Below are 27270 nucleotides of genomic sequence, written 5' to 3' on the forward strand. Positions count from 1 at the left end.
TGGTGGTGTGCTACCGACTTCAATTAATTGAATTAATGACTTAATGACTTGCTTAATCCAACAACGCGACACGCAACGCGAACTGGCATCCTAATAACGAGACTTCGAAACCGGTTATTTTGCAATATTTTATAGATACTATTTTTCGGTAAAGCAAAAACTGTTCAGCAACTACTTAGCTCATGCAATCTGTTTATCGATACTCTTGCAAAATATGACCAGAATTGAATGGAGGGCAAGCGGTTCGATTAAAAGTTCGGCGTCTTATCGTTGATAAAAAGTCTCGAAAAGTGGCTGAGCGGCTGGCGAAAAAAGTAGGCCGCTACCTTTGTTCAACTTGAACTCGTTCCACTGCACTGTTCTAGCATCTTGCGGACGTACGCAAGCCGCACAAATGAGAAGGTAATATACAGAGTGAATCACGAATCGTGTTCAGTAGAGAGTACCATAGAAAAGATACAGTTACATTCCGATATTTACCGAATTCTTCTTGAAATTCTCTAACAGACAGGCGTAAAAAGATTATACTTAATGCAAAAAGATGACCTTAAAAAAACATTAAAGCAAGAGTTGAAAAATAATCTTTTATAATCACGTTAAAGCTTTCTGCAAAAACTGATAAAAACATTTTCAATCGGACTGCTAATAACAGAGTAATCTCCACTGATCACGATTCGTGATTCACCCTGTATACTCGCTTCTTCATCAGTGCAAAGGTAAATTAACGAGAAAAGGACTGAAATTGTCACCAAGACTGAATGAAACGTAATTTGGCGAATAATGATAGCAATTAAAAGGATTCGAGAATTCCACTTTTGCAAATTCTGATCTATGAACCAGGACGACTGTCAGTTTAACTCTCTGTGATCAGTTATCCAGAATATTTTCAAAATTTTGTCGACAGTCAGCACTTCTCAATTCTCGAGAGTCATCAACTGCGTTCGTTTAAATATCGACAGATTCGACATCGTCCTACGTGTGCGCGCACAGAAACGATGCATCTGGGTCAACCTAAACCTAATGCACGAGATCGCGTCAAAGAGGGGAAAAAAATGCTGGGTCGCGGTCAAAGGAAAATCGTTTTCTCACGTGACGACACCGTCCGCAGTCGATTACCGTCTTGCGCTTCGTATAACTCTTCCTTTTATGCAATCACTTGTTACATACGACTTTTTATATCATTTATTACACGTACACACACTCGCATATAATACGCGTGCGCAGATATATTTATGAGATAACTCTTCGTAATGACACGCAATATACAAATCGTTACGCGCCTTAATAATTAATCCGTATCTTGCACAACGCGTGTGAAAAGCTTCGGAGAGGGATTTTATTAAAATTTCTGGGTTGGCAAACAGCAACGAATGCAAATTAAGTCCGTCCAACGCGGAGCTGCATTATGACGGAGGATGATTCTTAATTATACTCGCGTTTGCTGACGCGAGAAACTGGAACGAGCCTCGCAGTGAAGTCCGCTTCCTCGAGACGATTGATTCGGGTTTAATTGAAACTCGATGATCGATGAGCCGATCGACTCGATACTCATCACGCATTTTGTAACGGGCTTATTCGCTTTAATGGACACTGTAAAAGCGGGCAAAATCTACGTTCAGGAAATAACGTACAGGTTTTACATCGAAAGCCTAAGATACTTAGTGAATTATCGATATTATCGTTCCACTTCCTCTTTATTATATGAAGCAGGCTATCAAATAGGTTCGTTCGGTATTGATAGCTTACAAGTTGTATCAGCTATAGCCCCTGGCCACCGAATAAGAATATTTCTTTATACTATCGAATTATTTATGAAATATCGATTCCTTTTAACAACGCAATTTATATAGTGGATTTAAGGTAGCTCGCTATTTGAGTAACGTATCCAGAGAAGCCCCTACAATCGGCTTATTTTAAGATAAGAATATAAAGTGAAAATTTCACTATTAAATGTATATTATCATTTCCACATTCATAAAATTTTTAATGTTATATTATAAAAAAGTAGAAACGAAATAAAATAAACAACCGTTTATTTATGACTGGGGCCATGACGGGGTGATAAAAGTATTATTTATTAGCTTCCGTCCTTTTCCACAGAAATCTATATTTTTTTATTACATCATCGCATTACCCGTAAAAAATCTATAACCATCTATTTTTTTTATTGAAAACGTACATGATATGAAATCGCACGAGGCATTTATACAAAAGTTCCCATAAGCTCTCGTGTTAAGAATAAGAATTTCCTAATGTATTTTTTTAAACAATTTTCACGAAAACCCTATACTTTCTTTACGGAAAATGAAAGTTTAAAACTTTAACTATTGTTTAGTTCAACTTGTATTAAAATCGTATATGTTTTGCAAATGCTATCGAACTACCTTAAGTCCAGTATCGAATTTATGCTACGTACGGTCAGAGGAATAACGAGTTAAAGGTAAGTAATAAATTTTGATCATTTAGTCGGTTATTTAGTGCAGTAATAATTTCTACATGGGACAGGTTTTCATTGATGATATAACGCTGCAGAAAGGTGTATTTGCATACGGTTCGAACCGCACGATCAAGAGCTGTGCATAAATCGCGGCTCCCCGTTATCGAGAAGTCGCAACTGCGAGGATGCATATGTTCCTCGTACAGTTGCCGTGACGATAGCTACCGGGCCAAACGATATTAACGGTACCCCGTTGCGGCGCAGGCCGATCGACGACAGCTGCGACTAATCGCATCTGAAAGCGAGCGCCTTCGCAGACCCGCTCGGGGCTCCAGTCACCCCCTCGAATTGCATTCGAAGTTGACGGGTTTCGCGACACGGGTTTTCAACAACGCGGTCGACGCTCCATTCCCGTTACGGATTAAAGTACCGTGCCGTCACCCCGATCTGATTCCCCCGTTTCTGCGACGTCATTGTTTCACGAGACGAACTTTCCGCATTTACGAATAAAATAAGTTCCGAGCGCTGAGTCCTTCGAATCATCGAATCATCTCCGCGATGATTTTTCTGAATAAATCAATTATAAATCGTTCTGTGAGGTCGTTGCGATATCTTTAATTTTCTTTTACGAGGAATATAAAAAATCCTCGATCGACTGCTTATGCGATTATGCGTCGTGTCCGAAGGATAGGCGCGAAAAACGCGGCGGCTATCAGAGCCGAGCTGCCAATACCGCAATGCGGTATACGTGCAACAGTTATCGTAGCCCGAAGCGTCTCCCCGATTAATCGTAAGTTGGTTACGTAAGTTAGCCACACACACCTTTCTCTTATACACATCTGTGTGTATAAGAGACAGAGCCACACACACGCTGTACGAACGAGACCCTGACACTGATTCCGCTTCTGACAGTGGCCAATATTCGCACGTGTACAGAGCGACGGTACGGAAAACGTGTATGCATTATAGAGAAACAATGCACACTTACCTTTCTGCTCGACGATGAATATTTGATAGTCGATCTGTTGTCGAAGCAGCATCGGGTGAAGGTTGTACAATAAAGCTTGAAGATGTTGCGGCCGATCGCGATACGGAATCACGATCGCGACTCGATGCCTCGGCACGCAATCCGTCGGGCAACCCCTGCCACCCGGTTGAACCTCGGTGAACGTCTTCTCTATCACCGATAATTCCGGCGGCGATTTGCTGACGGCCAATGGACCGACTGTAATCAATTCAAACTTTCCTCCAAGTCCACTGGTACAAAGAACGTGAATAGAAGAACACGATGAAAAGAAGATTGATTATTTAGCGTCGCAAGTCACATAGAAAAATCTGATAAAATTATCAAATTATTAATTATCACATTCTCAGAAGCGAGCTATTTAATACAAGTGGTACGATTTTGGTACGGTACTTATTTGTTATTGAATTTAATCAGATTAGTTACAACAGATTAAAATTTATGAATGATACGAAGATACGATACGAGATAATAAGAACTTTAAAAGATGATACATTTGGTATTATTTGATGATGTCAGACGGTTTCAACGATAGGAAGAAATAAAGTATCAGAAGCACGAGAACATTGACAGCGTTACTAATGCGTCGAAACTCACCGAGATTCGGGGGTATGAGAGGGCACCGGGGCAGCACGGTGGTACTGTTAGTCGAGTTCGCGGTCGAAGATTCCTGGGAACTGGCGACGACGGAGGCGTTTCGGGTGGGAAACGTGGTTTCCAGCTTGGAGAAGTTGGAATTACCTTTGCCACCCCAGAGCACGGTCGTCGTCGTCGCATTGTTGTTAAGCATGCTCGATACCGTTACAGGCCCGTATATGATCAGCCCCCGCGGATGATGCCTATACATGCGATCCGCGTACCTGCAACGTAACACCGATTCCCGTTCTACAGTTGCAGGATAAGAAGATTGATTCATCCTAGAACTTTTTTAATATATTCAATGGCCTGCCACTTGTACTCTTTGATCGATCTTATATTTAAGATGGGGGATGTATGATTTTTGGTGTACCTACTGACATTTGATTTAAGAGTAATTTTTAGAAAGTCTGCACGACTCCATTTAAGGTATATTTGAAATCGTTAACGCGACGAAATTTATTCTCGGTCAGCCAACGGCCAGTGTATTTCTGTCCGCAAAGTCGTACTAAAGCGAATTCTAATTAAAGATACTAACTAGAGTCGGGTCATCAGAAGACGGTTCGGACTTTATCTCAAACGGCGAATTAAAAATCGGTGCCGTTAGAGAACTGTCGGTTATTTATAACTTCGAAAGATACAGTCGATTGAACTAATCAAGCACGATTCGAATCGTAAAGGGTCAATAGGTTCGTAATCGAGCGAACATTGTACGGATCCCAATTGGCTTTGCATTGCACTATCAAATTAACGCTTCCCTCGCCGTGCTGGGTGAAGCTTGATTAATCTATCCCTTATAATGGATTTGTTTAATTAACGTCGACATATCCTAATAATTGTAATTTTAATTCTGAACAATCTTTTGGCTCATAAATAAATTAATTTGATTCCACGATTTGTTATAGCTTCATATTTTAATGCTTTTAATTAGCCTGTGTATAATTATACAATATATACATACAAATATATTATCGATTCTGTCGAGGGGATAGATTAGATTTATCAGCGATAGCAATGAATATAAAAAAGGTAAGAACAATAAGGGGTAATGTGAGATTGACACGGTTTACGCGATAAGCAATAACGGTTGATGTCGAATCAGCTGGAGCCATCGACGAGAAATACAGCAATAATTTCCGACGTGATCACGGCGGCGTGGGCTGCTAGACTCGGATCGCAAATAATACTATGTAACAGCGCATGTCACCGCGATTAGACGCGGAACTGCTTGGTTCGTGGGACGACTATATATGTGTACTGTGGCCATTCAAATGACCGGCTATCTGCATCTGTAACGCCACGGACCGTATACGTAGCAGCGTCGACACGTGTCGCGTTAAACCCGACTTTTCTACGTGGAACAATCACCATAAGCTCTGTGACTTGCAATTACCGTCCTGACTAAGTACGCTATGTTTCACTAGAACTGCGCGATACGGATTAAATTACCGTTGAATCACAAGAGATTACGATTATTGCGCAGGCAGACTGAACGGTCAGTGTCATTACACATTACGTAAGGTTTTCTCTGTCAAAGTTACCCGATTATTAATTATTTTGATATAGCTATTTTGATCGAGTGATCCTAATTGATTTATTCCTACATAAAGCATGTAAATAGGAATTTTTCAAACGTTATCCTTTGATTTAATTTGTCACGTTACCTACTTTAATTACGTACGACGTGACTAAATAATCGTCGATCAAATAGACGTAAGATAAGTGCTAATTGTAAGTCTGTGTGAACAGGAGAAGCCGCGCATACATAATATATGTATGTACAAGGCAAATAACCGTAGTGCGCGCGTCGACGAGTTAACGAGCCGCGGGAATAACAAATTGTTGTCACGCCCCGTCGGCAAAATTTTCAATTAACCGCCTAGCGGTCGCTCGTAAATCGTGAAAAATTGACGTACGCAAAGAATAGTTCCCGTTACGATTTTTCATTAAATCTTTTTCCCCCGTTCAATGCGACGGCCACGCGGGATTCATTTTTCCACGTACAACGCGATTTCAGTTTCTCGTTCATTTTAGTAAAATACGGCAGAGTACTTGATGAGCGAAATTAATCTCTGTTGTACATACGCTGGGCCAGGAAAAATTATCGTGCAAAATCAGCCAGTACTCGTTAATTTCGTTATAAAGCCTGACAGAAATACAAGGATATGAGACTACTCGTTTCCTGCCCGGGACAAAGCGTACGTACCGTGTATTAAACTGATTCAACCCTTTGCACACTCATACGTCATACTGGAGACGAAGTACTCTCGTATTCATTGAAAATAAATCGAGTGCAAAGAGTGAACGACGTTGTAAGAAGATGCGCATACCTGGTGGTGTTGATGGTGAAGATCGTCTCGATGGACCGTCGGTCGATCACGCCGCTAAGTAAATACTGAATGGCGATCAGGGCCAGGACGACGCAGGCGATCGCCTTGTAGAAGTGGGCACGATGCCACAGTGCCACGGCTGCGGCCACAGTCATCGCATCCGCGAGACACCATAACTCCGTTCTATAGCTGTTTTGAAGAGCGCCGTACGAGAGACGAGCCGCTCTATGCTGCTCGCTCCTCTCCTATTTTTCCCTCACCCCTCCTCTCCCCGTGTCCGAGAGAGGATCCGCCGCCGTTCTCGCGGGTTCGATTCGGAGAACGAGGACTTGCCTGCAGCTTGTTCCCGTTCCCTCTCGCCAGGTGCATCACCTCTTCAAGGTAGTTTCGATGTCCTGAAGGACAGATGAAAACAATTCACGTCAAGTGATTTGTTCCTTCAATGCAAGAGTCTATTGTTTTATTGAGATATTCGAAGATCAAGAATGAACTAATTTTTGCCTTTTTTGATCTCGTCGTATCATTCTTTAGTCTATTCACACGCACTGTGGTCATCTTTTTGACGGCTATCAACTTGGAAGACGAGAGGCATATCAAGCTGGAGGGATGAAAATAGAGCGTGAATCAGAGTGGGAAGAGAACGGTGTGAGGAGGAAGGAAACCCAGAATCCGATCTTGGAACCATTGTAGTACAGCTTGTTGCGTGCAAGATACGGAAACGATATACGTAATAATGAATCTCTACCGAGTAGATTAGATAACGGTATCCGGGTTCCAAAAGCCGGCGTATTCCTGTTTAGTTTCGCTTCCGAAACGTCGCGCTAATTTCGTAAGTCGTAATCATGAAATTGTAAGTCTCCAAGTGTTTGATCGTTAAATAAAAGGTAACACGTAATGTGGGAGTAGCAAGCATACGTGTCAGTAAAAAACATAAGAGGTCTAATAAAAATCTGATTGGAATTGAATCAGATAAGAAAATAAACTTTACAAATCGTCTATAAACCCAGCACAGTATTTTTTTGTGACGCAGAGAAATAATTGTGGGACCGTCGAATCTGATTTCGACAATTATCAAAAAATAATAATACAGTTTGTAAAGTGCGCGGATAAAAATCGGAAGGTGAAAGAAAAATAAATGGATAAATCGAATGGTCGGCGCACGGATCCGCGATGCATCAGTGCTCGCGTAATTTGCTGTAAAATCTACATTCGCGATGGTTATCGTGACACGCCGGCATCAAGCCTTCGGGACACCGAGCGATCGTTTTTAATTGTTTCATACCCGTTTCGTCCGCTTTCGTTCTGGTCTCTCTACCTATCTATATATTCCCAGGTAGCGCGACGGACAAATTAAATTAAACCAATCAAATTAAAACGCAGATCTTATCGGAATGGATGCACGTTCGAGAGTCGCGGCGATGGGAAATAGGGAAACGTTCATGTCTAGTTTCATTAAAACCTCGTCGACTCGCTTCTGTTTGATCGTGTATCGTTCAGAGATGTAAATACCTGTTTATAATAATCAATAAAATCATGTCAAAAAGCTCTTTCGATTTTAAATAGAAGAAACTTTAATACGACTTTTTGTTTATTAATTAATGTCGATCTGACGAACGAGAAGCTCGCGACCGAGCACCGGCGAACCATAATTCGAAATTACAAATCGAGTCTCGGTTTATTTCCATGTAAACGCCGAGTGTGGTAAAATGGCAACGGCGTTCCAACGAGACGAGTTTCCCCGGAATTCACCGAGCTTTAAAGAGGGAACCGAATCGTTGGCATCCAGAGGCAACGGGCTGGGTGACTCGGTACAAAACAAAAATTGTAGGGGAGACGTACAGATCAGAGACGAGAAGGCTGCCACGTTCTATCTAAAAGGAATTCATGAGCGAAGGAATACATTTCCTAAATTTTATTCTTTACGTCGAATAATTTTTCCGTGGCCTGCGTACTTATCGATTTTCTCCTGGTCGCGTCGGTGCGCGGATTGCGTCGCGTGGACGGAATACTGAAAGAGGATACCGTCGTTAACGTTTCTCAAAGAAGGCTGCTCGTTAGAACGTAGCGAACGTCGAACACATTTTTATATGATATCGGAATAGGTTCCAGCAATTTTCTTAACCGGGTTCGATATTTAAATATAGTTCTTTTCGATAAAGCGGCCAGGATCTCATCTGTACGCGCGTATATGAATGCAAATTATACCCTTAAAAATCATGACACTGTGGAAGATTAATCTCGAGAGATCGAACAATCGTAATTTTGCATGAACTGTTTATAGAGAAACGTTGCGCTCACGTAAGTGCAATGAAGTTCATCTGAACGAACAGTGGGTGATAACAATAGGCACGAACTATTATACGAAAGCGATTTAAGTATTATCGATTGGAGGAAGGTCTAGGTTGAGTCAGAAGCCTCGCCGCTTCTCAACCAATTCCCCATCCAAGTCAGTCATCTTGTAAACTTTGTAGGATTCGCAGCAAGCTTTCTGCACCAATGCATCTCGCAGCTGACTGACCGGCCACCGTAAATTACCTCGGCCACGGTACATCTGGCTCTGCCAGCCAGATCAGCCAAACGAACAGCCGTCGTACGCGTGTCGATAGAGAGAGCATTCAGACTTTCAGACCGACGTGACGACCAATCGATATCCCGAACGTAGGTATTTGCATTCGCACGTTTCGCAAGAAATTATCCAACGCTGAGCGAGACACCTGGATTTCACGCGTGCCTATCTGCTTCGGCTACGTCCTCATAATCAAGAAACCCAAGAAAAACCTGTCATGTCGCGTCGAATTATTCATGAGATCCGACGATCGTTTGAAAACCCTATATACCCGTGTGCTCATTATTCTATTCCCCGCGACGCGAGTAACGCCGTAATTCACGGATCTTAATCAAAACTTTGTACGCATATATTACATTAGTAAATACATGAATTAAAAATACATGAATAGCCAACAAGTGTTTTGAGGATCAATTTTTAACTGCTTCTTTTTACACCTTCAAAACGCTTAGGCAATTTATATATTTTGTATAATGATACTTATTAAGGTTTCAGTGGATTGTTACTTATCAACTATTGTATAACAATTACAAGTTTTTAAACGTAACGCAGTCGTGTTTGAGAGAAAAATTGAATAACAATCGTATCTCGAAATGTGCGGAAGCTGTGAAGGTCCACTTTGAAGCTAAACAATTCACGAAAGGGAAATTTCGATGCCATTTCACTGTTCAAAGAAATGAAATTGTTTCGAAACGATTTTCTATCGGTTGAGCAACGGTACGAAATTCCCGTGTGAGTTCGCTGTTTCCGTTGCCCGGTAGACCCTCGACGAGAACTCGGGAACGCAGGGATTCAAGAACATGAACAGAAGCGGAAGAAGAAAAGATTAGTCGATGCTATGGTCGCCATGACGATGGTTATCGATTCCCCTGTATCCCCTTTCTCTTTACTGTTATCCTCCTTCTATGCGTTTCCTCCTTCCTTCCTCGATTTCGATTTATTCTCTTACCGTAATGCATTTCCTTTTCCCATTTCCGGTTTCCTTCAACGTAAACGAACGCTATCTAAAAAACCTTCCTTCCCAATGATTACCCATAATTTTCTTTATAATTGCGTTCAATCAGTCATTATATTATTTATCTTGATTGCCCATTAAATTCAACCAGAACACTTGATTACGCTATGAAATTTTATTTATCGGCCTTACATCAAGGAGTCTGAAAATGTTGTATATTCAAAATTAAAAGACGTTTGATGATGTAAAAGTTAATATAAACTGAGTAAATAAAGTTACTAGTCAATATAAACTGTGACAAATCTGATGGCTCCCCTCATGAAACCGGTCTATTGATCTTACGCGTCACCGACAAACCTTTGTCAAAAATGAATTAGCTAAAGCGAATTACGCGCCGTTCTCGACGTATACGTACCAGTGACTAGCTAATAATTTAATTTCTTCTCCGTTAAAACTCGATAACGATAATAACGTACTATGAACAGGCGAAACAGGGTAACGATATTTCTCTTTGCCATGCTTATTACGCAACAGCGGCGTGTTTGTCTCTCGCGAAAGCTTTTGTAATTACAGGGAAATTTAATTAAATACCGGGTTTAAATCCTGTTTACAAATCCGCGCTCCCTCCTATCAAAGTCACCGTGTTTCCGCGCTCTTCGCGTTGCACATTACCAGTTTAATTGTACCCGCCTAGCCAGCCTCAGTTAATCGGAACGGTCAAAGAACCGCAAAATTAGATCTCGATTACTACGTTCCACGCTGGCCAAGTTCTTCGCCGCAACGCATTTTCTTCTTATAATTAACCCGAAAATTATAACAGATGTTAATGCAAACAACGAGCAGCGACAAATTCCATTCGGGCCGTTAATAATGAAATTGTCTCGCAAAGGAAATTACTGCCAAAGGGTATGCAAAAAGAAAGGACAAACGATTTGCGAGCGGTAGCGAAACGAGGGATACAAACCAGAAGCAATGGTATAATTGAGGAAATTATGAGGCGCGCGGATAGGAGAGTCAAAGGGGTGAGAAAAAATTAACAGCGGTGGGAAACATTACGGAATGCTCGGTTGATGATGGAAGGTAGGTACGCGGCGTAGGTACGGGGGGCCATGTGAGAAGTCGACCGCAATTTATGTTCATCCAACGGCAGCGAACGGAGACACCCGAGCCTCGTTTAATCCCGTAACCGTAAACATATACTAACGAGCTCCACTGGGTAAAATGAAAGTGGGCGAACCCCCTTAAGAGGCTTAAAGATTCCGACTTTGGTCCCTGATGTACGAATACGAGCTTTATACGTGCTTCACCCGCGATCGTTCGAGGTCTCGCATTTCGTATAGAATAAAGTTGTTTGATTCGGGCGAGCTTGAATATTTTAAAAGCTCCTCGGAAGAGCTCGTTTCTTCCCTGATTTACTATTCATCGCTAACAGCGAATAATGTGCTTCGTTCTTGCAACTGTTGCGTGAACTTGAAAACTGGCGAAACTGTATTCTATTATATTATTTATGATTTAATAAACGACGTTCTGAACATTGAACTCGATTTTCACTATTTTCTACTCCACGGCCATTGTGTTTCTCGCCGCTATTGTTACGATTCTTGAGAACCATCAAATAGAATGCCTTCTAACAAGTAGCGTTTGACCTATTTATTATTATATATATTAGCGTTCGAGATTACAGGAAATTACAAGAAATTATTCGTGCAAAATAACCCTCGTTTCGATCTCTCTTGATCTTGATTGAAAATTGAATTTTTATCTTAACCGAACGAGCAGCAAAACGTTAACTTCGTTTGAGCGATTCTCGGCGAGAGGGATCCGATCAATCTTTCAAAGGCGAGTGTTTAACGCGTATAAACGATTTATACATATAGTTCCCGGGGCGAGATGAAAACTTCTGTGAGAAGAGCCGAGAAGGAGAAGAATGAGGAGGAGGACGATCTCGCTTCGAAAGAAAGTCTCGTAACGCGCTCCTTTTAAAACCTCTTTTCGGAAAGTTCTTGAACTACATTCTTCTCGTTCTCATGAATTTAAAAGAGATCTCGACCGCATTCGGAACGCTCTATACAGCCCGTACACTACCCCACCGTCCACAAGTTTCTCAAAGCTAAAGAATGAGACACCGCGAATGCATCAAATTAATATTGCATTCACGAAATTGTTTCAGTTTTCAAATTCCGTTTCACGTAACTCTCCTTATGGTTACCGATATGTATAAAAGCGTCGTCTCATTTCTCGTTAAATAAAAGATTCTCATGGTTGTTTGAAACATTCCGGACGCAGGTAATCAGCTGCCAAAAATTGAACCGAACGCGTAATTGAGGAACATCGAGCGCGACGACACTCAAGGGGGTGAATTGTTGGAAAGTTTCCTCGACTACCGGTTAAGACATTGGCAACTCGCTATCTGCTACCTCTGACTTCGCGGTTGCCGATGCAGAAACATTCGAGGAACTCGTTCCAGCTATAGGTTCGCATCCATCCGAACGTTTCGCTATAACTATTAGTTGGCACAGTATGGAAGCAGTATTTCGCTAACGGTATTCACGCGTTCCGGCTGTGATCAGATAACGCCGACTCCGCCATTCCAAGGTGCTATGCACATAAGAAAATTCGGCTTGCTCAATGATAGGTACTCTTTCATCGTACCTTGAAATTGTCAAACTCGATTCGGTATGCAGATGAGTTCGCCGGTTCACATTTACTAAAATATTCACGCTCGTCCGTACCCTTGTTTCATGTCCAAATTAAATTTGGCAGGAACATATTTTATAATCAGACGGGAGTATGTAACTTTGCTACGTAAATTTTTAATAAAAAAAATTATACAGCTTCGTCGCTGAGAATAAAAAGTTTGGCCACTTCACCAGAGAATTTTATAGGACCGAAGCAATATAAGATTACCGATGTAATTTCTGTTTCCAACTGCAGACTTAATAAACAAACGCATTTGCGAATTTCGCTTCCTATGATAAATTACACAGACGCGCTCTCCACTCAGGATCTCCATCTCTCCGCGTTTCGCGTGCCCCGTCTACATTTTCCAGCTACTCCAGTATTTATTACATATCTCCCACTCTTCACTTCGTACAACTCGAAAAATGAATGTCGCGTTAAGCGCGCATATTCAAAGGAACATGTATTCCCCGTTTTCCTGTTTCCACGTGTGAAAATCGATTTGTCCTTGCGCGAACACGGAACGGGAAAATCTAGAATACCTTCGCGAATGTCGTGATCTCATCCCGAAAGTACTATTAATAAATCGACCGCGATTAGGTAACCGACATGGAAACCTCTTCCGAGTATCCTATAGTCGAACCTCGGATACGAGGACAACCGATCGAGTCACACTTCGAACACTGACAACGCACCTACACTTAATTTAAAAAACATATGAAAAGGATGAAAATGAAGATAAACGAGCTCTTATTTCGCGACGTTTATTATTTTTTTTATACTTTGTCAAATGGGCGTGTATGCATGCTCCGAAATATCAGACTACTTATCGGCTACGCCCAGTTTCTGGTACACTATAAATACACGTTCTATCGTATCTATAATTCGGCGTGTGAATTATTAGATATCTACTTTAAGCAGCGAGAAGCGACTCGTTCGACGAGCAAGATTTGTAGAAAGCGTGTTCGATTAAGTCGAAATTAATTAACCAAGCCGACCTTTAGCCGATCACAAGGTATGCACCGGTCGATGGTACGGGCCTTAAAAATTAAACAGAAACGGGGAAAATCGATGCGTGGTCGAAGGATTAAAATCGTGAAATAAATATGAACTGATCCGAGTGAAAACCGAGCCTGGATGGAACGAACTGAAATAAATATAGGGCAATTTCGCTAGGCAACGTTCGTCTTACTTGCAAGTAAATGCCTGAAATACTTAACCCTTATGAAAGCGTCTTATTTGCTGTTAATTGAAATCACGCGTTTATCTTTCCTGATAAATAAACGACCGGAAATAAGACGGTTTGGCGTTGACTCATCGAACGACTCGAACAAGTCAACATTTAGCATCGAATCAACTCGCGGGACAGAAGGGTCGACCGAGTTCCTCGAGGAAACAAAGTTACCGCAGATTAGATTAACTTGCGTAGGGAAACGTAGCACGATGATGACTACATATAGGTCGGATGTGCAATTTGTTCCTCAGGGACGAACTACGCGAAACTACAAACTACGTCAAGGGCTTTTCTATTCGCTCACTTCCTCACAGAAATAGAATCTCGTGAAAAAATATTTACACTTTGTAAAGTAGATAAACACACGCATATTTTTTAGGATTACTATTTTAATTAAAAATAAAAGAGAGAAATCTTTCATATTTCACGAGATTAGGGAACGAATTACGGGGTTAATAAAGAATATCTGAGAACTGTGAAAAGATCATAGATCAGTTACCAAAATAAACGATGTTACTCTTATAAATGTGCAAATATGGAAGGATATTTTAAGCACCTGTTCCCATGAGAGGCCTAAAGGAAAACACATAAGATCCTCGACGATCTGGTCCCTAACATTGCGGGCTATCATTTCCGGCTGATCAATGGGCACCAAGCCAAACGTCAAATCCGCGCACTTATCGTTAAATACATATACACGTACACGTATACGTTGTTTCGTTCATGCAACGACCTCGGCCGAGGCAACCACACTTTCGCGGTGACGCAGTAATTCGCTGGTCGCTAGTTCTCATAATGTACTTCCTATACTCGGAGGCAATGTAACGGTGGAGAATGTTCGCTCGAAGAAAGCAATCTGTCATAATGGTCAACGTATCACCGGTACTCACAACGAACAGTTGCTTTTCTATGAACGAACATCCGTAAAAAGTTAATCAACTTGGATGTACTTGCGTTTCGAATAAAAAAAACTACTATTTACAGTTACAAGCATTCGCGAGCCACGAGATCATATTCCTCGAATAAATTGCCTCTCCACATCTGTTCTTCTATAGAAAATCTTGTATTCTCCGTTTCTAAACGTATGAAAACTACGACTGTTGCCACTTCGCTGGCGGAGTTGAAGGAATTTCGTTTAAGGGACACCGTCGATGGTATAACAGACGATAAAAAGCGGATGACACGATCGGGATCGCGTGACGGCCCGGCTCGTGATATAAATTATTTATGAACCGTACCTTAAGTACCCACTACTGTACGGTGTCTGTTATATCGATGTGCACGTGCGCGCGAACCTCTAGGCGACAGAAAATTATGATGGGAAAACTTCAATGAACTTCCTTTTAGCTCAGCCGATCTTTTATATATGAATCATAAAAGTAGATTTAATATTGCTTGAGAAAGACACCTAATACAGTCAATTACTTAATTTTCTAAATTATAAATTAGCAATACTCTTGGGAACGATTGTCCGGCATTCGTTCTCGACTCGTATAAGCACATGTTAAAAGTAAATTGGTAGCGGAAGGCAAATCATGTGAACCGCGAGATTCTCATGTTTCCGAAGCGTAACGCAACTACGAGCGTTCAAGAAAATTTGTATTGCGGCAGGACGCTACGAGACAGTGACATTATCGTAAATTGCGCGTATCCTGCGAGTACAGTCACGGCCATCGTGTCAACAATGCAAATACACGTCGTACTGATAAAACTACCTCGTTCGCAATGAAGTCTACATCGTAGATTACATGTAATAGTCACATGGAAATAAAATTAGAATTTATGAAAACGGCCACCGCATCACCGAAAATAAGACGTGATTCAAGAGAAGATCGCGAAGAGACGTCGCTGACTTCATTAAACTTTCTACATTACGTATACTTTAATAAGATAAAAATTACTTTTCTTCGACTTACAATTTAAACTGGACGACGTCCCCGGCAACTCGACTGGCATGTCTTCAGCTGAAATAGAAAAGTAATTTCATTACAGTCTGTCTTATTAATTAATTCCTTTATCAAATATAATCTTTCAGTTAAATTGAATCTACTTTTCGAAAATAACTAGAATTGTGAAAAATAGTTAATAGCTATTTTCGACTTGCTCATTTGTAAGATAATGAAGGCTTGAAATGAACATTTTAATATATTCGCTGATAAGCTTCTGTTGTGAAGAATTTTTAACTCGTTAAATGCAACGATGACGCTTTAAAAAATGAATCACGTGTTGGTCAATTACAATTGTTATCTAGTATTGGAAATGCATCAGAATGGGAAGTCTTCGAGGGAACGGAACTCGTTTTAGAAAATGTGGAGGAGAACATCCTACGTGTGACACTGAAAGAGATTTCACGGTAGCCTGATTCTGGACTAGGTCCAAGTCAAAAATCGATCGACCTTTTAACTAAACGAGTATACGATACACTATGTCTATATAACAGTGAAGAACATAGTTACACCGTCTAAGATTCCATCTGAAATATCCGAGTACAGAAAAAGTTGCTACGCTCATTAATCTGTATTGATTTCACTTTGAGAAACGTACGAATAAAACCTTTTTAGATACACGTCGTTTCACTATTAAATTTCGCAATTTCCAAAACAAGATTTTCCTACTACGCAGAATCATTCGAATGTTTTTACGTTCACGTGGAATTATTTCAACCATGTACATACATGCACGATGGCTCACGAACATCTCTACTTATTCGTAACTTAAATCGAATCGTGACGCTTGTTTCACTATTTTTCAGACTCTCATGCAACATGCAATAGATTATCGGAAATTGCAAAAACTTTTCCGTCCGCCGTACATCGAATTGTAAATTGACAAGGAGGTCATCGGTCACGTTTTACGACGACGTTAATGCGGCGAAGGTGATACAGCAAAATAACATATCCAATCAACTAGGAACATATGAAACGAGATTCGACGGTCGTTAAGCTGACATTTATCGCGCCTATCTGATCCAACAATTAATACTATCGAGACCACGGGTCTCTTCACTTTTGTTCCATTTAATCGTTCAGCCACCGAGCCGCGACAAGACTTTATGTACACAGATGTAATAAAAGAAATGGTGCGATAAGAGTACTTAATTACTTATCAACGAATAGCGCACGGTTCATTATCGACAATGAACATATTCTACGTACGTAGGTGTCTGCTGGAACACCTGAATAAATTTAGAAGATTGAACTACGTTTACCATAAAAATCATTTATACGCCATTAAGTTTATCTACGAATTTACGTGCTATAATTAAACTACGAGGTATAATAACTCATTCGTGTGATTAAAAGTTTCATACGATGAATACAGAGTAAAACAGATGGTGCGACCAATTGATAAGGTATCAGAAAAACGAAATGAGTACTTGCTCGACTAGTGTTTGGAAAGCGTGTAGACATAATTCTTTTTATCAACAACTATTTCGCTGATATTCACGTACTACAACTACTCGTGACGACACTCGTTACACTTACGATGTACTGCCAATAAATTCTCGTTGACAAATCTCGCTGTTCAATTTTAACGAATAAGATCTTCTATCTAATTTATACTCTCTGATAGTAATGTAACGTCGCCGAGTTTAAGGTCTCTTTTATCTACCGTAATTTTAAGACCCGAGTACGCGTCGGTTAAATTATGACATAAATAGAAATGGTCTGAATATTATTTGAGGTATCACCCGGGAGCACTCGTGTGTGCCGTGATACGGTGTCATTTCTGGGGGGCGTTGTAATTTACTACCACTCGGGAGTTAATGCACAGACGGGTCAATGGCAATGTTACCATTCGTCAAGTTATTCTGATAGCTTCGCGCCCCGCGCTTCAACGCCCGTTCGTTGACAATTATTTTACTAATTAATATCAGTCTCGGGGCAATTCGTTCTATTAATAATTTTGCATTCGATTTGCATTAATATCGTACATGTACCAGTGAGAATACTGAAGAATTCTGTTTGTGACGACAATTTTATTTATTTCTTTTTTTCAGCTTATAGATTAGATAACTGTTTGCATAATATGATGTTAGACATTGCATCCCCAATTGTATGTTTAATTAATCGCGGATCTGCGGCGCATATTAACTGAAGACAGTTAATCATTCTGATTAATCGCAAAATTATTACTGCGCGTTTTAAGAGGCTTTGAGCCTTGAGATCTCCACGATTAGTCGAACGTAAGTCTATTAGACGAATAACATTATATAATAATTATGCAACACAAGGTTCGTCTAGAATATTTCACTTTATATGTAATTTGATACAATTCTCTGAATGTCGTGCTAGAAACTTTTAGCAAACAGACTGATCGATAATTATGTTTACACTTGGAGACAACTTACGTACAGCATTAAACAAATTAGTTTATCAAGTGATCGATTTAATTAAAACTCTACGTAGCTCTGAATGGAAATTTTGCCGGAATCTGACAAAAGCTAATTTTGCTCGGACCATGAAATCGATGAATACCGAGATGTTTTCAACTAGCTGCTCATCGGCTTCGCGTAAGTACGAAAGCGTTCATCGAAGTAGAAACGACTCGGTTCGTTTGCCGCTGGAATCGAAATATGTAAAGGAAAGGGAGAAAAAGTAGGTAGGCTCGTCTCATTCAGTGCCAGTTCCCCTTGAATTGTATTCGTACGTTACATAACACTTGCCTTTCCCACTTTCCCTCCGCGCTATGTAACACGCTCTGCTCTTTCCGTGAACGACAACGCGACCGTCGTTCTTCCGCGGTCGCCCACGTGCTACTAACTACGCTATACCACTGCGAGCAGCAGATAGTAGTAGGTTCCTCTCTCCTTCCGAAGCTCGCGTGAAACCTTGACCTTTCGCGTTCCGATACAGAGATCTCCGCCCGTCGAAAAACCGAACGCGCCTTCATAATAGATTTCCTTTTCCTAGACTTCCTCCAATCCGACCACGTAGGTAGCATTCACAATTCACACCGTGAAACGGACTTTCTCGGTGATTACAATTTTGTTAGTTCCATTCTCCCAGTCGGAAAATTAAGTATTTAAAATAAATAGTGATGAAGGTAATGTCACCTACTAGTTCTGACACTCTCGACGATCATGTTTGTGATTATTATCGATGACACTCGATGTTAAAATTGTAAACGATTACCCTTATCAGAATTTTTTGAGCGAGTAAAAACTCTGAGAGATCTCATCAAATAGATTATCGACATTGTGATTGATAGCGACTGACGTGTGAGGAACAAACGATGCTGAGAAACTCGTAAAGACTCGTTGCAGGTGGACCGAGCCGATCGCTTAGACATTTTACGAAGGGCGACGAATGAAAGGACTGAAAGGTGCTACCGGAGCAGCTGAACGAGCATTTCTTGACACCGATACAGTAACTGACCTTCTCAACGCAACCGGTTCTCGCGTGCGGGTCCTTCCCTCCTGAAACCTCGTCAGCATTCACCCGACGTTCACCGTGTCCCGCCGCGGTCCTCCACTCTAATTAAACCCGTTCACCGTCCGTTCTTCTTCCCGTTCTTTCTTCCCCGAATTACTTCTCATTCAATTTCTGTCTATCGTGCCTTGCGTCTGGTTCCGTTGAAACGCGAACGAGCGAACGCGCTACGCGACGTCTCGGCGAAGACTGGCGAGGTGACCGGCCGCGAGAGACGGTGCCGGCGACGACGCGAGGTCGGCGTCGACCCAAAGCGCAAACCCGAGTCAATGACGGTGAGCGCGATTGGTTGGAAAACGTGATCTCTTCGCGCTCGCACTCGTCCGCGAATCAATGCGCTTTTTCGAATAAATCAACGAAAACGAGAAGAAAATCTCCATATCTATAGATAACGGAACTTTTCACATACCTCGGTGAGTTATCTCAACGTGAGCATCCACTAGTATCACGTGCTCACATTATATCACAGTCGCGTGTCAACATTTGATTATCACGCAGAAATTCCTTCTATTCTGTTATTTGAAGTACGATTTTATCGGAACGGCTGATGATTCATTGCGGGACTCATTATATGAATACGACTTTATTTACTTCATGATTTAGAATAATTTTAAGACTCTTAAAAGGATTCTGTGCAATGATACAATATGATACAAGTAGATGTACGCTTAATCGTCGATATACTTGCAAAACTCGTGTATGTAAATTGTAACGCTGAAAGCAAATAATAATTGACGCACCGTCTCAGCGTGGCGAACAGCCAACGATACTAGAGATGTCAATTGATCATCGTTGAACTTGATCCCATATATGCAAAGAGTTAATTTCTCGTTGGAGCGATGGTTGACTATCAGCGACAATCTTAAAGTAGGTAGTAATCACCAAATATTTGACCGAGTAAATTGTACTAATAAAAGTGGAACATTCTTCGAATGAGACCTTGACTAAGAATCGCGATAAGCGCGACTTTTTGCTTGTCACGCTATTTGCAAGTCGATGTCTTTTTTTCCTCACTAATTAAACGGTAAAAATAAACTGCGCAAGAAGTCGAGGGAGATAACAGTGTAATAAATACACTGTCAAGACTATAATAATTGTCTCAAACTTAATTATTCGTGGATCGATCACGAATGACATTCGCAAAGGTCTTACGGAGCTATGAAATATTTCATGTGGAATAAACTACGAAATGAGTAAATTACGTGTGCGACGTGAGACAACGATATTTTTTAGTAGCAGAAATGAAATCGAACACAGATACGCGATATCTTCGGTCTGGTGAATTTCATTGCGCTTCCTGCGACGATATTTAAATGAGAAAGCGAATCGTACGAAGGTAGAAGCTCGTGTCCCAAAAGCGACTCTTTGATCGAGATCGATTCCGGGCATCCGGTTAAATAAAACAGCTACTATCGGTTTGGACACGCAAGCATCTTTTAATTCAGATTTTACTGCATTACGTATTCGAATTCATCCCCCGTGACACGCTCTTCGTCCCGCAGAGTACGTTTTACCCCGAATTTTCGCATATAGAGTAATACAGTTTGCTCGTTAAACATCCTGCCGTTTTCCGGGTGTTCCTGGTAACGGAATATTCTACGAAACCGCTTAAGTTCGTTTCAAAATTACGAGGAGAGGACGCAGGACGTTAACCAATTACGTTAGCTGTGTATCTAGCAAACCATTAGAGAAGTTGCTCGGTGAAAATACTGACGACGTTCAACGAAAGTATACACCTGGCTACCGCTCGATTCAAAGCGGCGGATGTCAGATTCAATTGTCTTCCGAAAGGGTCGACCGAGGGAGAGATTGTGCCCTGCGATGCGTTCACGCCACCGGCAACGACCTCTTCCAGCTTTTCCTTTTCCTACTATGCACCCTAGTCATGCATAATGTACAACGCGCGACCGCGTCTCAAGAAGATAGAGGAGACCCGTACCCAAATAGTGTATCTAAGGTTCCGACCTTTTAATTCCTAAGCCAAGTTACACGATATATGAAAATTGTGTTCATTATTATAGAAAGATTCTACGCATTTTCTTCTAACTTTAATATTTAACGAGTTAAATACAATTAATCGGCATTTTATTGATGCTGACAAAATATGATCGTTCCCATTGTCGAAACAGCACACTTTTGGCAAAAAATTTCGTATTTGCCAATAACTCCTAAATCGTTGGACTTACAGGAAAATTGCATATAACACTTATTTGTAACTGACGACTAATAGAGCTACAAATTCTGTAGTCGAAGCTGGCCAGGAATTCTTTGTCCGAATAAGGAATACGTTTGCTTGTTAGTCACTTAATTTGCACATTAATTGTATTAATTCCTATTCATTGTACATACGTGAGAACAGAAGTGCGTGCGAACCGACGAAGCAATAAACGCGGTCGTTTTTCGAAAATCAGATTCGACTCGATAACGATGGAACAAAAGTCTGGGAAAGGTCGTTTCCTCTTCACGCGTGCACGAATAGAATTTATGCATCTCACAATTTAGAAGTTTGTTGGAGAAAAAGGTGTGCCTCGCGTTAATTACGCGATTCTTAGCGCATCCCCTGGGAACAGTCTTTGTTCCCTCTTGAATATTACTAAGAGATTAACGGGAATTTATATTACAATTTTCCGTAGCGTGCGCACGTGTAAACTTTGAGATTAATATTAATATAAAAGGATAAGCGTTAAAAGGATTTTTCGATAATCAAGTCTACCGCCGTTCCTATGCAATATAAATTATGCTCGGATATGATAGATAAAATAGAAACAATAAGATAAATGTCAATGTTAGCCGCAAGGGAAGCTTGACGGGTATAAATTGGGGTCCACGAAAAAGCAATTTCAAGTCTGCGCCGCGTAACGATTCGTCATAAATAAAAGTATCGACTGTTACTCGATCACTTATTCGTATCGTGAATAATGTCGCGATAAAAGCGTTCGTTCTGTGGAAAGAATGTTACGCAAGCAGACGATTCTCGGTAAGTAAAATTATTTATAATCCACGAAATTACAAAAGATTGACTAAAAGAGATAGTTACTAAACTGGCGATCTTTATGCAAAATAAACCAGTTGTAGACTTAATATAAAAAATGAAATTTAAATAGAAATTTCTTTTATATCTCGTCCGTAGAAATTGAATGAATTTTTTATACTTTCTGTACGTACTATTTTCCTATAAATGCATAAAATCCGCAGTCTGTTAATTACGTAGCGAGGTGAACCGTGAACGTGCATAGGAGTAGCTGGATTCATACTATAGTCCGAGCTGAATCGTTGCTTCCAAAGCTTATTAGCTTCGGGTTCGCGTTTGCAGTAAGTACCGGCGTTCCTGTTGCGTTCATAATCGTCGAAACAATATTCCTCCGGAACGCGATTACCTATTTTGCATACGCGTAACGAACCGTTATAAGTTCAACTACTATAGCTCGGAGGAGCTACCCGGAGCTATCCTGACCAGCACTATTCCTATGTTATACGCGTTTGCGATACGCTGTGCAATCCCGTGATTGTTTGACCGCTTGCCAAATCGCGTCTTCGTTAGGTAATGTTTAACGGTTAGCCAGATCCATCGAGCATACCGTAACCGAAGTAATTTCATTATCCGTAAAAGCATTATCATCCTCTGAGCAACGCGCAACTACATACTTTCAGATTATTCACTGATAAGCGAGGATTGGCACGCGATTAATTGCGAGTCTTCCCGCCCTACTAACTTTCTAATGAAAATCAATGAACACTAATTAACTTACTATTCTATTCGATAACAGACGAAACGCTTAGACTAGGAGAGTTCTGAACTTCCACTGTCCCGGAAGATAGATGTAAAAATCATTTTCATCCGCATTTCATTGAACATCCAAAGTGACCAGCGATTTAAGTAACATCGGTTACAACTTTTGATCGCATTTTTGGCCCAATATAACCGTAGACAGCTTACGCGTGCCTCTTATCTCAATGGGATGCGGCGAAGGAAAATTATTTATGCATACGTTGGGCCAGTATCCAATGAATTAAGTATGTATATGTACATATCTATGCCAGAAAAGTGGCAAAATATGTAAAAAGCTGAACACATGGAAAGATTTTGGAAAATATAGGTATTGAAATTATGAGTCTCAATCAAATAAACATTCCCTAAAAATGTGCAGAGAATTGGATTTATCTCAATTAATTATAAACACCAAAAAGCCAAAAATAATAGCCGCCCACAGCTGGAGGAAATAAATAAATCGTGAGAAACATTATTAATGTAATCCCGATCTCACTACTTGATTTGATTGATTTTCATTAATGAATTGAAATTCAAGAATAAATTGATTGGATTCTATCATTGAACAAATGTAAATATTAAATTAATTATTAATATTAAAAAAATTAATTGATTGGGTTCGATCATTGAACAAATGTAAATACTCGAAGTTTCATCTCTCACATCAACTGTGGATAATTCATCTGTAATGTACATCGCGAAACGTATGCCTTTGAAATTGTGAACAGGCTCAAGGAAGATATCGTTTCTTCGTTTGCAAGCTTTCTTAATGAATTGCAGATTAGAAATATGGGGGAAATTGTTCGTACACCTCGAAGAACGTCCACCATGAATGAAGAGATTATTTCAATACCGAAATTATCTGACTATCTGAAAGAAGAGCGAGGTGTAAATTGGCCAGCCTCCAAGGTACCTCGTCAGCGTTCTCCCGTGGCTTAAGGGAGCGAAAGAGGAAACCAAGTCGAGTGGGAACATATATTTTTCTTATCAGTTTTTGCACGGAGCCAAGAGGATCGAACACCGTGGAGTTACCTTCCGCAGACTTTCCGAAGGTCGACGCCCGAATTTAACCCCGAATTCATCCCTCTCGTCGATTTGACACATTTTACGAAAGCAGACGTTTCAATTTCGTGCTCGTTTGACACGTTATTTGGAAAATATAACACGGCTTCCTCTGTGTCACGTTCTACAATTTATGTTTTCCTATCCGAAGAGAGATAAATGACAGATTTGCTTACTGCAAATTTATGTACAATCCTCTTAAAAACATATTTCCATACGTCACCCTAAATAGAGTTGTTACGGAAAGTACATTCGCATTCGCCGCATTTCAGGGTTTGATTGTACGAAAATACAGAGAAGCAAAGACGACTTTTGCTCGCGGAGGTTCCACGAAATGGCACGAATCTGGGCATCGTCAGCAGCGCGGAGAGTTTAACAAGGAAATCGTTAGACGGAGCGTGATTAACCCCGCCGAGCCGGCGCGGCGCGGCGTTGCGATAATAATAAACGAGCCACGAGTTTCATAACTCATCGGAGCTGCCCTGCTCTCTTTCTTGTTTGCGATTACGTTAGCGTGTTCTTCCTCCTCCCCGCTCCGTTTGCTTGATCTCACAATTCCCGGCTAATACAGATCGTCAATGGTACTTGCTTAGTTTAATTTTTTACAATTCCATCTCCGAACCTTCAATATTATTCACCGACATGCTGAAACGTTATATGTACATTTGATAAAAAGAAGCTTCTGCTATGAATTAATTAAATGTTTTCGTTGCCAATTTGTAATTTCGTTTAATACAAGCGTGGAAATTCAGTGGATAGGTCGGGAGTATCTTTATGCGGAACGTGTAACAAAGTAATTTCATTTCTTACTATAATCCGTAGATAAGGTGCGTGATAAGGGTCCGAGGAAATAAGGAAAACACGTTTTATAGTTCGAACCGGCGGCGGCGCGGCGTGTAGCATGCCACCGAGGCAGAAACAGTTTCGCAAAGTTATGAAAATGCGGCATCGCGAATAAGCTGGGTAAAAGAGGAACGCGATAGGGTTTATGTTAGCACAATTATCGCACGACTTCGCGACTATATATTGTTACGTTCTCTCAGCTGGATCGTTTTTAAAAAAAAGAATCAGCCATTTTATACGAGTTCTAAGCGGAGACGTCATAAGTTGATTAATTTCTATTAACATTCTATGCCGAGGACGATCCGTGTAATTATGAGCTCTCGCGTCATTCGCATTGGATAATAACGTCGTTATCCTGTTTTCCCATTAATAAATTACCGACCGTAAACTGGGATTAAAACAGTAATTTGCGTTTAATGTACTTGCAAGTGCACTTTGACCAAGACCGGCGATATTACGTTAAAAGATTGGCCAGGTAAATTGAGTCGGGGAAGATTGGTTTTCGTCAAGATCAAAGATACATATTATCGATACAAGTGGACGTAAAGGGAAGTACTAAAAAACGTGGAAGTGGACAGGAAAGTATAACGACGATACCGCTCTCGAGGGGGAACTCTTCTACCCAGCGGACGCAATAAACTTCTAATTACATTCGGACGAATACTGTGGGTAGCCAGGTAAAACGTCTATCCGTGCACTCGACTCGGCTCGCAAACCAACTTTGGATCTCATAAAATTCCACGAGCGAACGAACATCTAACCCGGACTTTCACTTCGGCTATCACTAATTGTAAGTAATTAAATATCCTGTTCATTAAAAATTCTTTATGAGATTCGGAGAAACAATCACGGACTCCTGTTTACCTGCAATGCAATTTGTTAGAAATTCGGGATTGAATGCGAAGTAGCATGAGTCACGTGCGCTTCGCAAAATTCGGAAATTCCTCCACACATGTATTTGTTTTTTGATTTATCTTAAGGATTCAGGGTTTTTTTGCAATAAATTGGGTTATTTTTTTTTTAAACTAAACCCTGCGTCATTTATTCTCCGGACTTCTGTTAGGGCTTCCTATCCATAACATAATTTTTTATATAAGGAAATCATTCGTATTACGAGAACGTATTACGAGATCGCGCGCTCTACATTAAAAAGCAATGTGCACAAATAAATATTCAGGTGTTCGAAGAATCTGTGAGTCATCGCCTTACGAGTCACGTTCATAGAAATTATTTTTAATTGGTTGTAATACGCGACCGGATATAGGAATTCTCTCACATACGAGCCCAGAGAGCATATTACGAATTCGTGTTTGAGTTTCATGCCGCGTTGCACAATTAGCACGTTGCTCGAATCGCCGAGACGTAAGTGTCCTTTGCGTGGTTTTCTTTTCTGCTTTGAAAGGGAACAACTCGATGTCATGCAAGGCCGTTCTGGCCACTACTTCTGGCTTCGGGGCAAAGCGCAACATGCATAACTTCTTGCTCTCTGTGTAAATATTTTTTCGACGATTAGTAAACGCGAACCGAAGATAAATTCATCGAAGTGGAACGTGCCGTAGAAACGAACACGATCACTTAACGCTAAAAGTCTCGAATTGCAAAAGCGTTAATGCAAGACACGCTTAGACGTTTTTGCTCTATTTATCATATGCTCGTGCATATCAATGTAGATTTACACTGTTTCACTTGCGTAATCAGAAGGACAAAGATTGTCATTGTTATTCCTTAAGAATAAATTTGTGTTCTGATCGTCATTGTTTCGAATACCGCGTAATGTTTCTACTGTTCCAATATTTCATCGAATCGGGTGAAAATTCTGTGGAGCGGTCATGAAAATAGCCAGCCGTATCATCAGATGCAGCAGGCTCTAACGCTTATTGATGCGTGCATTCCATCTCGGCAGATTTAAAAGCGGACTATCGCCTATTTAGGTCATCGCGCGCGGCGATCCCCATTGTTTTAACGCGGTAAGTCACCGAGAGCGGATTCCGCTCCGAATTTAAAAATCTTTACGCGTTCCGCGAGGTAGATTCTCTAATAAAAGTCTCGCAATTCTCTTCTCGAATCCAGTGTAATTATACGTCAGATATATTTTGCATTTAGCTTATTCTCTTTGTCTCGTTCGTTTAATTGAATCCCAATTTCAACTGACGACGCGGTTCGGCGACGAGCAACATTCCGCGTCGAAATGATGTCCGGTTAAACGATGTCCAATTCTCTATAGGCGAGTGAAGACAATAGGCGACGTTCAAACAATGATCGCATTCAAAACGCGAATCTCCGATAAAGAATAAAAGAAGCTG

At 40.8% G+C, this 27270-nt stretch overlaps 1 protein-coding gene across 4 annotated transcripts in view; it reads right to left on the reverse strand.

Moving 5' to 3' along the window:
• The window catches only part of LOC108628792 (beta-1,4-N-acetylgalactosaminyltransferase bre-4), a 30207-nt gene that overhangs the window by 1668 nt on the left and 1269 nt on the right, over nt 1-27270 (reverse strand). Inside the window, exons 1-5 of one of the 4 annotated variants that reach the window (XM_018030972.2) lie at nt 19240-19505; nt 15778-15825; nt 6428-6822; nt 4059-4321; nt 3426-3662 (exon numbers count right to left, since the gene is read on the reverse strand). In XM_018030972.2, the coding sequence (XP_017886461.1) occupies nt 3426-3662; nt 4059-4321; nt 6428-6582 (655 nt within the window). In that variant the 5' untranslated portion in view covers nt 6583-6822; nt 15778-15825; nt 19240-19505. Of the gene's footprint in view, nt 1-3425; nt 3663-4058; nt 4322-6427; nt 6823-15777; nt 15826-19239; nt 19506-27270 lie in introns of those variants that run through there. The other 3 variants (XM_018030964.2, XM_026816274.1, XM_026816276.1) reach the window with 3 other exon arrangements.

Source organism: Ceratina calcarata, unplaced genomic scaffold, assembly GCF_001652005.2.
Source record: "Ceratina calcarata isolate Rehan_Ccalc_2016 unplaced genomic scaffold, ASM165200v1 scaffold127.2, whole genome shotgun sequence".
NCBI classification, from domain to species: domain Eukaryota; kingdom Metazoa; phylum Arthropoda; class Insecta; order Hymenoptera; family Apidae; genus Ceratina; species Ceratina calcarata.